Source organism: Fonsecaea pedrosoi (genome assembly GCF_000835455.1).
Source record: "Fonsecaea pedrosoi CBS 271.37 unplaced genomic scaffold supercont1.3, whole genome shotgun sequence".
In the NCBI taxonomy this organism is placed as follows: domain Eukaryota; kingdom Fungi; phylum Ascomycota; class Eurotiomycetes; order Chaetothyriales; family Herpotrichiellaceae; genus Fonsecaea; species Fonsecaea pedrosoi.
The window spans coordinates 4,440,913-4,455,812 of record NW_013550613.1 but is presented as its reverse complement, the minus strand read 5'-3'; the positions used below and the strand labels follow the sequence as shown (position 1 = coordinate 4,455,812).

At 52.8% G+C, this 14,900-nt stretch overlaps 6 protein-coding genes across 6 annotated transcripts; 2 read left to right on the top strand and 4 right to left on the bottom strand.

Moving 5' to 3' along the window:
• Positions 1-60: 60 nt before the first annotated feature.
• Z517_05548 (uncharacterized protein) lies at positions 61-1,677 on the bottom strand (the record flags this gene model as incomplete). The annotated part of the gene is made up of 1 exon (XM_013430875.1): positions 61-1,677. The coding sequence occupies one exon, from the start codon at positions 1,675-1,677 to the stop codon at positions 61-63; it is 1,617 nt and encodes a 538-aa protein (XP_013286329.1).
• Positions 1,678-3,119: 1,442 nt separating this feature from the next.
• Z517_05547 (uncharacterized protein) lies at positions 3,120-4,487 on the top strand (the record flags this gene model as incomplete). Its single annotated transcript, XM_013430874.1, has 1 exon — positions 3,120-4,487. The coding sequence occupies one exon, from the start codon at positions 3,120-3,122 to the stop codon at positions 4,485-4,487; it is 1,368 nt and encodes a 455-aa protein (XP_013286328.1).
• Positions 4,488-5,097: 610 nt separating this feature from the next.
• Positions 5,098-8,133, bottom strand: Z517_05546 (uncharacterized protein; the record flags this gene model as incomplete). Its single annotated transcript, XM_013430873.1, has 1 exon — positions 5,098-8,133. One exon carries the CDS (start codon positions 8,131-8,133, stop codon positions 5,098-5,100), a length of 3,036 nt encoding a protein of 1,011 aa, XP_013286327.1.
• A 546-nt stretch (positions 8,134-8,679) lies between these two features.
• Z517_05545 (uncharacterized protein) lies at positions 8,680-9,841 on the bottom strand (the record flags this gene model as incomplete). The annotated part of the gene is made up of 2 exons (XM_013430872.1): positions 8,680-9,164; positions 9,214-9,841. 2 exons carry the CDS (start codon positions 9,839-9,841, stop codon positions 8,680-8,682), a joined length of 1,113 nt encoding a protein of 370 aa, XP_013286326.1.
• An 817-nt stretch (positions 9,842-10,658) lies between these two features.
• Positions 10,659-11,456, top strand: Z517_05544 (uncharacterized protein; the record flags this gene model as incomplete). The annotated part of the gene is made up of 1 exon (XM_013430871.1): positions 10,659-11,456. One exon carries the CDS (start codon positions 10,659-10,661, stop codon positions 11,454-11,456), a length of 798 nt encoding a protein of 265 aa, XP_013286325.1.
• Positions 11,457-11,932: 476 nt separating this feature from the next.
• Z517_05543 (uncharacterized protein) lies at positions 11,933-12,772 on the bottom strand (the record flags this gene model as incomplete). The annotated part of the gene is made up of 4 exons (XM_013430870.1): positions 11,933-12,048; positions 12,108-12,330; positions 12,409-12,570; positions 12,662-12,772. The coding sequence occupies 4 exons, from the start codon at positions 12,770-12,772 to the stop codon at positions 11,933-11,935; spliced, it is 612 nt and encodes a 203-aa protein (XP_013286324.1).
• Positions 12,773-14,900: the final 2,128 nt, after the last annotated feature.

Sequence of the window (14,900 nt, the reverse complement as noted above, 5' to 3'; positions counted from 1 at the left end):
ACTGTCTTGCCATAGAGAAATCATCACGGTGTCGTCGGGCTCATATCTACCCACTCACGCTCAATCCATCGAACTATGCCGGATGCCCACCAGTTTGTTTCCAGACCTCCACGTCCCTTTCGCCCTGGCCAGGTCGCCCGACATGGTAACCCGCCTCCAACGGTCCTCTTCCTTGACCTCCACAATGCCGCTCTTCGTGCCGTTGAACACCATGATCCTTTTCTTGGTGCTGTACGTCTCCCAAGGTTGTGATCCGTGTGTAAAATCGATGATCGCCGCAGAAAGTCTATTCGCTGTTTCTCTGGCCTCCGGATCGGCATTGGGTCCCGCAACGGCTGGTAGTCGGCAGAAGAACGAGTTGTCCAGCACATGATATGCGTATCCTTTGAGCGGGCTTTGGCTGAAGGTGTCGGTCTGTTCGAACCTATAGAGACTGATTGGTGAGGATTCCGAGGGGTTTTCAGCAATGATAAAGGGCAACCCAGAGAAGATGCTGTCGGTAATCATAGCAATGAACCCCTCGAGGCATGTCTCGGCTGGCGCCGTTGAAGAGATGCCATAGGCATCCATGAGTTCTTGGGCTAATTCGGCGGTCGAGAAAGCAGACTTCACACGGTCCACAAATTGCTGGGACGACCAAGTTCGCCATTGAATGGCCCCAAACAGTGCTGCTTCGTGCTTGGTGGATCCCGCAACAACGCCCTTAACCCACGGCGCGAAGGGTGCAGGGCCTGCAATAGGCCTGTTGCCATCTTGATACACAAACCATTTGTCGTCCCAGAGTGGTGTGGCGAAACGCGGAAGCATCAGACGTACTATTTCCATCGAGTCCAAGGCACGTAGGGCAGTGAGCTTCTCCTCAGCAGACGCGTTAGGAGAAATCCCCGTGCTGGCGACAAGTTCATCAAAAGAGGCTTGAGCCTCTTCTGGCTGTGGAAAATCTAGGTTCGGGCTCGACAAGATAATGCCTCTCTGACACACCGGCACGTCTGATCGCAGGTGAGCGAGGACCGACCACCCACCTGCTGATTCACCTGCAATGCATATATTGGAGGGATCCCCGCCGAAGTAGTGAATGTGCTTTTGTATCCACAGAAGGGCGACCCGTTGATCATGCATTGCCATGTTTGCATAGGGAATTTCGCCGCTCGCAGTCGCTTCTGCCCTTAACTCCTCGGAAGCGAGGAATCCAAAAAATCCGAGTCGGTAATTCATTGCCACGAAGATGATGGGCTTCCCGCTTTCCAAAGCATGCTCGACAAGGTAGTTTCCATCGAATTCGGAGTTGCCGTCTCCAAACACAAATCCTCCTCCATGGATCCAAACCAACACCGGTAACGGACCATGGCTACCCTTGGGAACATAGATGTTGAGCCTCAAGCATCCGAATTCGTCCACGGGATACTCAGAACTGCGTCGCACACCCTCATATAGGTGGGCCGTTTCCGGTCGGTTTGCCGTGATCTGGGGACATCTGGGTCCGTATTGAGTAGCATCGAGGACTCCACTCCGTTCTGAGAGATCCACGAGCTTGGACTGGCGAAACCTTGCCGGAATGGTCGCATACTGGATACCAAGGTAATTTGCAACCTTTTGGGTTTTGTTGATCAGCCCCTGGACCTGCAAGTTGCCTATCTGGACTGAGACATCCTGGCCTTGCTGGGATTGGCTGGACATTTTGCAAAAGAGCCTGGCGACAATTGTGACGATCAAGTACTGCTCGACCAGGGATTTCTGCCAGGCCAAAGCCCAGAATCAACACACTGCAGTGACTCCTTGTGTAGACAAACAAGACACATCTTTGTCGGGGCCCAGGGGTGTACTTTTACTGTCGTCCTGGATTGATCCACATCTCAAACCCCACCTACAATACTCGGTACATAGAGAGTTCGGCAGGTGGGAAAGTGACGGAGCTCCGCCGCTTGGGCGCAGCATTGTTCCTAGGCATGCCGTTCGTTAGCTGCAACTTTGGGAGGACTCCGGCGGCATCGTGGAGCATCGGATCGACTTCGCTTCATTCAGGGGAGAGTGAAAAGAGAAGATTGTTAGAGATCTAACGAGCTTCGGAGTTGAAGTGACAAGGGTAACCAGCTGTAGAGAAAGCCAGACTTGCCAGACAAGGCGCAGATGAAGAGCAGCTGTCACTGCACTCCATCTATAAATGCTTCTCCGTACTCACTACGGTGGATTAGTCAGACTGCGCTGCCTACTTTCGAGCGCCCACCACAATCGACCTCACCAACCAGTCGCTGCTCGCTTGCTCTTTTCCCAGTTCAATACTCCTTTTCCTCGTCGGTAGCAAGCAAGGTGGGTCGACTATATCCATGATACTCATGTCTCGGTAAATCCAAGTGCAAGAGAGCTGTGCAGGAATGAGCTCTTACCGCCATCTGTCAAACACAGTCTTCTTCCTACCCCTGAAATGGATGGCCGAATGCATGCCAGCCGGGGTGATGTTGGACCTCACTCCGTCAAAATACGAGGCAGATGCCAATGAAGTGCTCCAGGCAAGTCACCGAAATCTGCCAAAACTCTCAATATTTCAGCTCCCAGGCGGAAGTGGCTGCATATACGGGTGAGGCTGGACAGTGGCACCGTTTCTCATTGGCCGTAGCGAACTCACTTGCAGAGACTGGCAATGGCTATTCAAGGACTCGTGTTGGGCTGCGAAAAGGCATGTGGCCTGCAGAAGAGTGACTCCATGGCAACTGTCCATGCTAGACAAGTCGTGGTTTGCCCAACGTCCGTATTGTTGCGGAATGGCCTCGTCGCAGCAACCATCGCGGATGGGCTTCTGGGGGTTTAACAGCTCTGGTTGATTCATTTCTTCAAAGGGAAGGGTTGTCAAGGCGGCCGAATTTCAAGGGTCCTCAGCAAGGCGCAGCCTAGCATTTGGCTTTATTTTGGCCCGTCGCTTTCTGCCGACGCGCAGTCAACAATTGGCGCCTAGAGCCTGATGGAAGTGTGTGCCCTCGGGATATATCTAGAGAGAAGGTCTGTCCTGCTATATGCGTTACAAAGCCTACTTACGATTTCATGTGACAGGATAGGGACGTGTCCGAACACAGAGACTTGAGGCAGCACGATCGCAATTCGGCGCGCTTCCAGGATCGACGGAGATGTCAAGCACATTAAATACCTCCCAGGCTATCTTACATGGGTTTCTCAACCAAACGCACACGTCAGACCTACATGCCGATTGGATCAATCAACCAACCCCGTGGCCTTGGGTACTAGCAAGCGTTACGCTCTCTATCATACTAGGATTCCTGGGAGTTCAAGCATCATACAAGTCGTGGGAGCCAAAGGTGCGACGATTCAGCGATAGTCACGTCGCGATTCCTCTTTACCCGCCCACAGACCCGAAAGGTTATCAGCCACTACACCAGCGAGGTCTAAGCTCCAGCAGTAGCACCACCATCTCGTTGTTGGATGAGCGCAACAAGCATGGCGGTCTGGGTCACTGCGCCTTGATCACTAGCATCATCGGGTTAGGGTGGTCGACTATACGTGCGGGAGCCTTGCTCGCGGTTCTGGTTCAGATCACAATGGGGGAGAAGGGCCATACCTACCCGGGCATCATCAGCATTGTGATCATGTTCACATCCGTGCAAACATACTTGGGCACCCGCGCCATGCCCCGGATCCTGTACCTACTGATTCTCGTGGATCTCTGCGCTATCTTTGCCAGCCTTATCCTTGGACTGCTTTTGTTCCTCCACGACAGAGACACGTCCTACCAAGAATTTGCCATCTCTGGCGAAGAGTGCCCATGTATGCTGGGTTACAAGACAGGTCACAATATGAAGTCGTGCTCCGCGTTTGCACAGTCTCTACCTACTGTAGTCGGCTGCAACTCGAAATACCTGTGGGTGAACAACACCGTTCCTGGGTCAGATGGGACGGAGCCAATGCCGTATCCGAAGTCATGTTTGCTGTCCAGTGACTCGGCAGAGGGTGACGACGTCGATCCGAACATGATGACCTATATGGTCCTCGCAGAGATCATTGTTGGCGGTGTCGGCCTACTTTACGGTCTCATTGTCCTCCTTTTCTCGTCGCGCTGGATCCCAGAAGTTCTCAGACATCCATCCCAGCTCCTCCAGGCCTTAGCAATGAACCAGCCCGCGAGCCGCAAACCCGATCTGAGGTACGATAGCATTACCGGCGTTGACATGGCCAGAAGCCACAAAATGCCTGGTCGGGCGATCGGCATGACGGTCCTGGCATTCATCGCGCTGCTCATGTTCGCGGCCGTGACCATCGTGGTCCACGTCCTCGACGAGACCCGGCCCATCAGGATGTTCTACATGGATTCCTCTGGCCCACTGGCCAACACACTAGGCCATGGGACTGCCACCGCCGATGGAGGGACAAGTTGGAGCGACTGCTTCGTCGTGGACACGCCCGTCTCAGCAGACGGGGGATTTCACGCGTGGTGGGCCGTGAAGCAGAGTCGGATATTGCGGACACTTGCTCTAGCTTGACGTGCCTCGTATTCATTCGGTGTTCAGGATGAAGGGACCTTACATGCATAGATGTGATCCATCTCTTTTCTCACCCATGAAGGACTGCATGCCGCAGGAAAAAAGGACAACAGGTGTTCTTCTCTGGCCGGTCTGATATCGGATGGCTGGCATAATAGTGGTTATCATAGAACGCTGTCATGCCTGTCTCAAGGCAGGATTACTTACCTGCCTACTTACCTACCTATTGACAGTATACGTACTTTGTACTGTATCGCGTAGCACTTTATTATAATACTGGCGTCCATCCGAGTCGACCTAAATCCCGTGACGATCCTCGCTGTGTGTGTGTGTGTCCACCACACATCCATATAGGTATGTGACATATACGCGCTACATAACCTGATACTCGGGTAGGTAGGTAGGTAGGTAGGTAGGTACGTAGGTAGATAGATACTTAGCTCAGTGAGTAGACACACTAGTTGCACACAATATACAAAGCGGAGACTCGATGTCTATATTCACCGACACCAGCACTGGCACGTTACACGTACATATAGCTCTACATATTATACATTCTTAGTACAGCTCTATACCTCTTCTGTCCGGGACCTTTTGAAGGGGTTTTTCCTCATCTGAATTTCCCGCTCTTCCTCGGCGCCGTCTTCATGCCCCTGGGCGCAAACTTGGAATATCGCCGGACTGATCTCCCTCCTTTTGTTGGCACGGCATCCTCTCCTGCTGTGAGTTGCTCGTCCCATTCCTTTAGGGTCTGGAGTTCTTCGACGGTAAGGTCTCCCTGTTCGTCTTGGTCTGCTGGTGCGGAGGACTGTGATTGCTTGGACAAAGGATGTGAGATCAAGGTCGCTGTCCGGGTTTTCGTCGTTGAGGGGAAGAGAGGCGGGTTCAGGGCGTCGTGGTCGACATTGTCAAAAGTGAAGCTCTCAATACCGTTGGAGGCTTTTTCACGTCTGATCCTGCCCGGCCGGGACGCCTTTCCTGCTGCATTCCCACTGTGGATATCATCGTCGACTTCACTGGGGATTCTCCCCTCTCGGAAAGCCCGTTCCATTTGCTTTTGGTCTTCCAATTCCTCCAACTGCTCCTCATGCATCTTTTCCATCAACTCTTCTGCCTGCTGCCTCAACCGCTCCTTGCGTCCTCTCGCCTTCTTTGCCTCTTTCGTGTCTTCGCCACCAAGCCTCAAGGACCTCGGTATACGTGTTTTGGCACCCAAAGCCCACAGGTCACCCCATTGGCTCTTCCGCGCATCACGATAGGCTTGCTTTGAGAAAGATTTGGGCACAGTCCAGCGCTCAATCTTTCCCGAAGGTGTGCAGACGTCTAGAAGTACATGGCCACGACGTTTCATCGGTTGAAAGACCAGGCGTGGAAGGTTGTGTGTAGAGGGCAAAGTCGAAGGAACTTTGTCCGCGTCTGCGAATATTGAGGGAGCATCAGTGAGATTACTGGTTGGATGCAACTCCTCAAAGCCATTCTGAGAGAGTTGAGTCCAATTCTGAGAATCCTGTGCCGCAAGCTGCGGATCTGGATGGCGAGGGGCAGCAAGAGAATCTTCCAGTCCCTGCCAGGATTGAACTTGACGCTGACGCAGGTCTTCCCCTTTCATCACTGAAATGTACGAGAAATCCACGTCGTCATGGTTGCGATCTTTTGCTCCAAGAACTCGCTGCAGATAGCTCGGTCGTATGTACCGTTGTTGAAAACTGCAAAAGTCCTTCCGCCCCTTTGAAAGACCAGGGATATTGTACATTGGGCATTTTTCATGATTCGTACACGGCGCGACAATCATACCAGTTTCTCGTGTGTGGATGTCTTCTGCAGCATTGTGCAACTTGCTGTATGCCGTCACTCGCCCTTCTGGGACAGCAATGTACCTCTCGAGAAGCAGCTCTCTCGCCCCGGCTATCGCTTCAAACCCTCGGGGTATACCCTTTTCGATTAAAATCAGAACGCCCCCTTCGGGGCTGAGCATAGACCAAAGGTTTTGCACGTGTTGCTTTTTCATGTAATCTTCTTGCAATCCAAAGAGTGTATGGGGTGCAATGATCACGTCGAATTGCTTTCGCTGTTGTGCAGGTCGATCGTCTTCCAGAGTCGGCGCATCACGGGTGTGTACATAATCGGGCAAACGTGGGATGAAGGTTGTATTCTCCAGAAGCGCGGCCGCCCGATGTCTCAGCGTATCTGAACCAGTGAGGACGACAGATTTCGTCGGGGGGGGTGGAGGAACGGGGTCGCGATCAGACGAGTGCAACGAATCCCAATGGGCCTTGACGATTTCGCGCCAGGCGAAAATACCAGCCCCTCCACCACCCGCATCGAGTACTCGTGGTCCACCTTCTTTCGCAAACAGATTGTTCAACCAAGTACTGCCTAGTCGCTTGCGTGTTTCAACCAGAGCAGCCATGATGGCGGCGTACGTGGGTGGCATAATGGTGGTGATGAATGCGTTCGCTTCCATCTCGCCCATCAAATGTTGAGAAGCGTCAAGAGGAATGGGTAACTGCTGTCTCGATCGTCCTGATCTGGGTGTCAATGGCGAATCAGGAAGCCCGGGTCCTCCAAAGGTCTTTTCGCACATCTCTTTCAGATGCTTGTTGGAGTAGCCGCTCATGATTTTCTGCACGGGTTGGACAAAGTCTTCTTGAGAAAGGAGAACGCTGCTAGGTGTAGTTGCGAACTTTCCAAGCCGAGTGAACGGATGTTGTCGCATACTCTGATCTTGCTCATCCTCGTCCGCCTCGATTTCCTCCTGGTCCTCCCCCTTTTGAGAATCTTGGACAACCTCGCCATTGAGCAATCGAGCTATCTGCGCTGCTCTTTCTTCAGCAGACGCCGAAAGAGCGGGATTGTGCTCGCCGGTCGGACCAAGACCAATGCCACCTTGCGCAGGCTTTAGGACATGGCCGGCGGACTCCTCTTCTTGGATGACTTCCACTTGTGCAAAAGGAGCTGGCTCTGAATGGTAATCGATTGGCTCGCCGTCCTGGTCCAGGAGCTGGTTTCGAACTTCGGTGACGGGGCTTGCTTCCTCCTCATCGAGAAACTCTTCATAGGACACTGAGATAGGATTTCCGTAAAGTCGTTTGTACATCTTCAACTCCTCGGGGCCCAGAGCCACAGAAGGAAGCCTGTCCCCGTATAGCTGCCTCGCTTCTCGTGCAACCTCTTCAGCGGACACACCAGAGGCTCGCAGTGCAGCAAGCACATCACTCGTGCCGTCGACCACATCCGATGCATCGTCCAGGTCGATTTGCTTGTCTGGGAAGATATCTTTTATGGAAGTACCGCCTGCTCGATCTTCGTCGATTGCCTCATTTATGGGCCGCCCCAGGGCCTTTTCTAACTCTTGCAACACTTCCAGTTGTTCCGGGTCGAGGTCGACTGCGGAGGTGTGTTCATTTTCCAATTTGGTCTGCCGCAGGTCAGAGTCAGGAGGGGAATGGTGTTGGAGGAGCGTAGTTTTGCGGGACAAAGGTCTGAGATGTTGTCGCGGTGCCAATGTCCTTCGCCAACGCAGGGATAACGGCGTTGATCGATTCCTCAGCGTGACAGCCGGTCCACAGAATCCATTCTCGAAGAAGACCTGGAAATCCTGCCGGCAGCCATGGCACAGCCCAGAAGCCCTTGCCCGACTCAGCATCATTCCTGGGGGTAAAAGTTTGGCTCTTGGTAACTACACAAAGTACGCATCTAGAAGTTGAGGTGGCATTGCAGCGGGAAAAAAGATTCCAGTCTCCCAAATTCCTTGGCGCCAGACCCGATACCCCAACTTCCTTCCAATCATGCGTCTCTCAAAGCGGACTTTTCAACGGGCGTGGTTTAATAGGTACAAGGAAGCCTACTCCGCATCCACTTGTTGGGTTAACAAGAGCACTGTGGAGCTACTATTGAGGACTACCGACCTTGTTGTATACACCGCCTTCCTGGAACTGCTTCTCATGGCGGCGGGCTGTCATATCTGAGGCTTTGGATTAATCCAGTCAGCCTCAAGTCGACCCAATATCTATATTGTCGACCTAGACTTCTGCTGGTGGCTGCGGTGTGTGGCAGCGCGGCGCTTTTGCTTGACTGTTACTGAAAACAACCCCCCCCTAAGATAATGGTCCTCGATGTTTTGGGCCTCCCTCATCATGCCCCCTCCAATCCAAGAATCAATCCCTCACACTCACTCCGTCTGCAGAACCATTTAGCCCACGGGACTCCACGGCATGGGAATCAGGATTTTGCTCTTCATGGTCTGGATGAGTGGAACTGTCTTGTGCACGGTATCACCCCATCCTTCGATGCCCCACGACATTTCACGTCGGAGCTTTCGTTCCTCCAGATCGGCAAATTGCCATAGATGATGAACGGTATTCAGATCTCCAATCTGCACAAACCAAGCACCCACACCTTCCATGACTTCTCGGCGTGCTTTGAGTCCTTTCCGCCAATGTGTTTCCCACTCCAGAAGGTTTCCGGGGTGCAGGGTATAGGATCGTAGTTCAAACACGCCGCCAAGTTTTCGAGGGGGGGTAGTTGGCCAAAATGAAAATTCCTGCATTAGAGAGATTTTCTTGGATGTGATTAGAGTCTGTAATTTCTTCTCGAAAGCGGGGAACTCGGGGTGGTGCGCGATGCTGTGCAGCGAGGCATGGTATCCCGTGTAGCGCTGATATTCCCAGATGTGAACTACAAGCGCCATGTTAGAAAGAACACTTTGAAGGTGAATGCAGTATACCAAAAGTTTCACAATCCCCCACTTCTGTCCTCCAACTTCCCACCAAATGGACCTTATTCTCCGGGTCATTGGCCATCCTCGGATACCAATTGCCCACCAACTCGACGTAGTCGTCGACCTTGTCGGGTTTGACATCGTGAAAGACGATCGAATGGACGTATTTGCCCCTAGCCAACACCTGGGAGAACGATCTTTCCATCTCTTTGTCTAGATTTTGGCCTTCGGGGGTGCCATAGATGAGGCTAGAGAGAGTTCCGCTTCGCTTTGTGGTGGTATCGGTCTCGGCTTGTCTTGCTTCTTCTGTAGGGGGTGCGGTAGAGAGTGAGCCCAAACCCAGGGTTTCAGATACACGGGATGCAGCAAGAGTAAGGCTGGGGGATCTATCAGAAGAAGACGAAGAAGCATCAAGGAACTGACTGTCAGCTTGTTCTTTTCTCTTCCGGGCAGCCTCGAGCCCATCTCGGAATTCCTTCTGCTTGACGTTGAAGGCGTCCGCACCATCCGAGGTCAGGTCGCTCAGGGCAGGGCTGCGAGGAGGGTCTCGTAACAGGGACGTCGTCGTAAAGGCGCGAAAGAGCGAGGGAGTTTGGGCCGAAGTAGAGAGGGGTAGTAGCCGGCGGGCGAGCATTGTTGCCAAAATTCAAAGTCCCTGAGCTCGAAAAAAACAAGGGAATAAGGTCGCAACTGAGGCTGAGTATGAGCAATGCCTGTCAAAGGAGTATTGTTTTGGCCGATATCACAGACTTGCTGAGTTTTGACGAGGTCCAGCAAAGAACAACGACTCGAAGCAACACGCGAGCAGAGGAGCTACGAGGTTATTGTGCCGGAGAAAAGCCCCAGTGGTCGACGGCAGCGTGGGAGAGGTTGCTGATTGTTTAGGCGTGAAAGGCTGGGGTTCGAGTGGCTCTGAGCAGAACGCGGGGAAAATGGTCTGCAGAGGGAGGAGGAGGTGTGATGATGGTGATAGAGTGTGGCAGGCGTGTGGCAGCTTATGCGTGTTGATTGGAAGTGAGAAGCTGGTTACCCTGCAGAAGCAAGCAAATGAGCCAGGACAAACAGGGAGGGAGAAACATCCATCGACGTCACTACTTGGAGCTCTCACTGGTGTCACAGCCTGGGCCCAGTTGGCATTTTAGGCTGCCCTCCTCCTTAATGGTGGGAAAGCTTCCACTAATAGTGGACAAGTCGGGCGCTGCGGGGAGAAATGCCTTGTGCCACCTGCCCAATGGTCCAGCGAAAGGCATGTGTGACAATTTGAGTTTTGGCGGCCTCCATCATCCCACCTCGTTTTTTGTCGTAAGTCGATTCGAGAGATCTACGCGAACATCCCTTCCTCCCTGCAAAGTCAGATACGTCTTTACAGATCTCGACCATATCCTCACGGGTATCCCTCAGTCTCAACTACTTGTGGATAGAAACTGTTCAGAAAAGCAGCTGCAGAAGACATGGCTGACGCCCACAATCCGCCCCTCAACTATGAAGCCTCCAACACCACCACCAACCCACTCGTTTCCACGACCTTACCTCCGGAAGTGTCGCAATGCCTCAAGAACGCCCGTTTCCTCCATCTTGCAACAATTGGCTTGAGCCAGTCCGGCACGCCAACACCCCATGTGTCCCTGATGAACTACACTTTCCTGCCTTCATACGACCACCACGGCCCCGTCATTATCATGACCACGAATGCAAAGTCCATGAAGACACAGAACCTGATGCACAATCCCAAAGTATCCATCCTGGTGCACGACTGGGTATCCCACAGACCGCCGACAGCCACCTCTGTGGGTGGTGAGCAACGAGCCGGCTCTCCGCCCGCTACCGCCGCCCGCTCGTCTCTTGCCGCTCTCCTCCTGAATCTGAACACGTCTGCCCTCAGCTCAATATCAACTACGATAGCAGGAGAAGCAAGGGTCCTGGAACAAGGCAGTGAAGAGGAAAAGTGGTGCAAAGAGGCACACCTGGCGAATAACACGTTCGGAGGTCAAGTCACGCAAGAGGCAGGGTTTTTCGGCGGACAATCAGAAAATGCCGATGCGGAGAACAGTAGCTGCTATATTGAAGGAGACGATGTGAGGGTGGTTCTTGTGCCCGTGCGGGAAGGGAGGTTAGCGGACTGGAAGGGAGGTGTCAAAGACTGGGTTTTGGTCGATGAAGATGCTCCACCAAGTAATACCGGGTACTCTGCCACAGGAGAGAGAGGCAGGAGTAATGGTCAGCCATTGGTCAACGGCATCAGGGATTGACAGATCTATCAAAACTTTTCATGTGCTGAGGATCAGATTTCGAGCTGCACCAGGATGCCTCATCATTTGACCGAAACGCTGTACAAAGCGCACGATTGGGCCGAGACAGATTGATTCTCCGTCCCAATGGGTCCCGCTACAGATCAAATCATCTCGCCGTCGTCTCATCGCAATGTCCAAAACTCTAGGACTCAACCAACATTAAAACGCCAGATCGTAATGCCTCCGGGCTTTCCAAAAAGGTTCAACCAAAAATACTGCAACGCTAAGAACCGACAAATCTTTCTCTTGCTTCGAAACAGGCGGCGAAAGGCGCAAGGAGCCAGAGCGACGGGTATGTACACAAGATAGTAACTCCCGGAGGAGGGAGGATGGGGAAGTGCCCGCTGTGATGGGCAAACTCGAAGTAGCAGGAGGAAAACCTGGGCGAAACTCCAAGGTGGAAAAGTTGACAGTGCTATTGAACCTGAACTTCGTCACATTACCGAACATTTTGAGTCGTCTTTCGACCGAGCCGGTTTGACTTGTAATGCCACTCGTGCGGCTTCCGTAAAGGCTTCGTTTACGCCGCGGTTTCGCATAGCTGAGCATTCTGTCAAAACAAGCCTGTTAGATTTCCACATGGTCATAATGCGTGATTTCCGGCGTTACCGAGATATCGCAGCGCCCCGATGCGTCGCGCAACTTCTAATCCCTCGTTATATTGAATCATAGGTCTCGGGGGAGCCCCATGCTCCTCGTCATCGTCCTTTTCGTGCTCTTCCCGTAAGTCGCATTTTAAAGCGCATAGGACAATCTTGACCCCGGGACAATGTTCATTTATTTCGGCAATCCATTTCGTGGACACGTTTTCGAGAGAACCATGGTTGTCGACCTGCGAACCAAAATTGCCGTTATCAGCATTGCTCAACGCTCAGAAGGAGGCGACAAGTGTTGGATGGGCACGCCATACACTAAAGCACAACATGATGGCCTGAGTATCATCGTACGAAAGGGATCGCAACCGGTCGAATTCCTCCTGCCCAGCGGTGTCCCATAGCGATAATTCCATGTGGATACCGTCGACGAAGATATCGTGGACATAGTTCTCGAAGACCGTGGGTTCGTAGACAGTCTGGGGAGGCAGCAACGTCAGTATGTACCTCGGAGCAGGCCAGGCTTCGTTCAGGTGTCATTGAAAACAAAAACAGAGACAGAGGACGAACCGGGAAGAAGCCACGAGTAAACACGTTCAGAAGACTGGTCTTTCCGCAGGCACCGTCGCCCAGCAGGACGAGTTTGCGCTGCACCACCTTCTTCCCACCGCAGAAGGGCATTCTGATCTTGTTTCGCGTTGAAAGATCGTAGGGCGTCAGACGCGGCTGATCGAGAGGAGGGCGCACGATCGGAGGGTCGCTATGTCTCCAATGCACGAAATGAGCGTTGCGGAGATTGCATATATGACAGACTGGGGACGTAGGGCAGGACTCCGCAGAGGCAGGGAGGTCTGACAGGCGGGGACGGCGGCGGAGGACGGATAAGGATACTATGGATAGGAGGAATAGGTTAGTTATGGAGGAGGACGAAGGGAGACGTTGAGGAGATCTGCGAAGCAGAGGTTAACAGTAGAGATTGTCGAGTTGTCAATCAGATCCGACAAAGAAAGCGAAGAAAGGGTCCAACGGAACCGTTGATGCAACTGCGGTCGGCAGCTGCGGGTGATGTGGAGGGAGATAATGGGCATACCAACCACTACCGAACAGCTGAACACTTGGTGGGTGGGCACTGGGCACTGGGGGTCGAGCAACATCAGGGCTGCAGGGCAAAGCACATGCCCGTGGCGGGCGATGCATCTCCAGCCTGAAAGTCGGACCGGGGGAACTAATTCTTTTTGCCCAATGCTAGGTTCTTCCGGGGGGCTAGTGAGGCTAGTGAGGCTAGTGAGGCCTATCAATGGCCACTCCTCGTAGGTGGCGGGGTCCCCTGCACGCAAGGTGGTTTGACCTTTTCCCGCTTGAGAGGGCAAACTTGGAAATCTGCCAAAGCTCAATGCAGCCACCTGGGAATGTGAACATGTACCTCGTACTCCAGTCGCTTCCCCACGATATTTGTTTCCCCTTCACGCAGACAGCTTACCTATTGTTTGTTCATGGCCGCCGAATTATCCCACATGTACTTGTTTTTCTCCCACTACACTCCCACGTCGTGCCTCGATGACCCTCTCTCCACCGAACGCCGTGAACCGCAGTCTAGTCTACCGTGCGAGCGCAGACGGCCATTCTCCTTCAGATGCCAACCGAGACCTTGCCCCGCATCGCCAAAAATAAAATCGATCGGCCGATGTGCGGCGCTGTCTGCTGTCACCAACTGTAGCGATCCTTGCTGACCAGATAGCTCTAGTGAACGAGTAGCATGAGGGCCTGGGGAACTCCGTACGGTGCTTGGGACTTGACACCCCGATGAATCCTGTGACAAGCGGGACAAGGCTGAGGCTGTCAGTAAGCCCTACCCCGAGCCTCGGGCCCGATCACCCGACTGTGGATTTCATCAGGTCAGCCCGGGTCCAGGCTGGGAATAGAGTGGTCGTCGTGGTCAAAATGTCAAAAGGGGCTACAGCTAACCTCGCCGGTCATCAAACTTTGCTACAACTTCGCCTCGGGAGAGAACAGAAATGGAGTCAAACGCGAAAGCAATTTCGCCTGGGGTTGAGATGTCGAAGTGAAATATCTTGCTCGGCATTTGACATTGCCTTGGGTGTTTATTTGTGCTGTGAGGCAAATTGCACGATTTCGATCGAGGACGAAAGCAGCTAATTCTCGTTCGGCTCTCTATTCTTCATCTTGTTCAATTTGGCGAGACGACAAAGGAATAGAGCTCAAAACACATTGAAAAGAAACAGCCATGGAGCGAATCAAGACGGAGCATGATTTCCGGCAAAGCTTACGTTTGACGCACACGTTCTCTTCTCCCGTGAAAGATCATATTTGAGCCCGTTGCCATTTCTTGTACCCGCCTCTCTCATTTTCTCTCGAGGAGGCGCGGTTGTCAGTTGAGATGTGGAGAGAAGGAGACGTCATCTGTTGGCTGCTTCCACGATTGATTGCTGTTTCACACGTGCTGCTGCGAAAATTGGTATCAGTGTATACACATCTACTGGATCTTCGGGCGCGGTCCCTTCCTGATGCGTGGCCAGACAGGCAGCGACAAGGCTTTTCCAGGCCCAGGATCATGCGTACAACTATCCCACCTTGTCCACCACCCTACCTGTTGTTCACTGAGATCCTCTTTCTCAGTCCTGTGAGAGCACTCCTGACTGGAAGGAGTCTTGGAGCACCCTCGTAGACTGACAGTGTCTTTGTCACCAGATCAAAGTAAATGCTCGGCAAGACAATGGTTCGAGCCACGCGCATATATAGTTCCAGCTATATGAAATCGGCCCGCCCTAGGCTGTCACTGCATAAATAC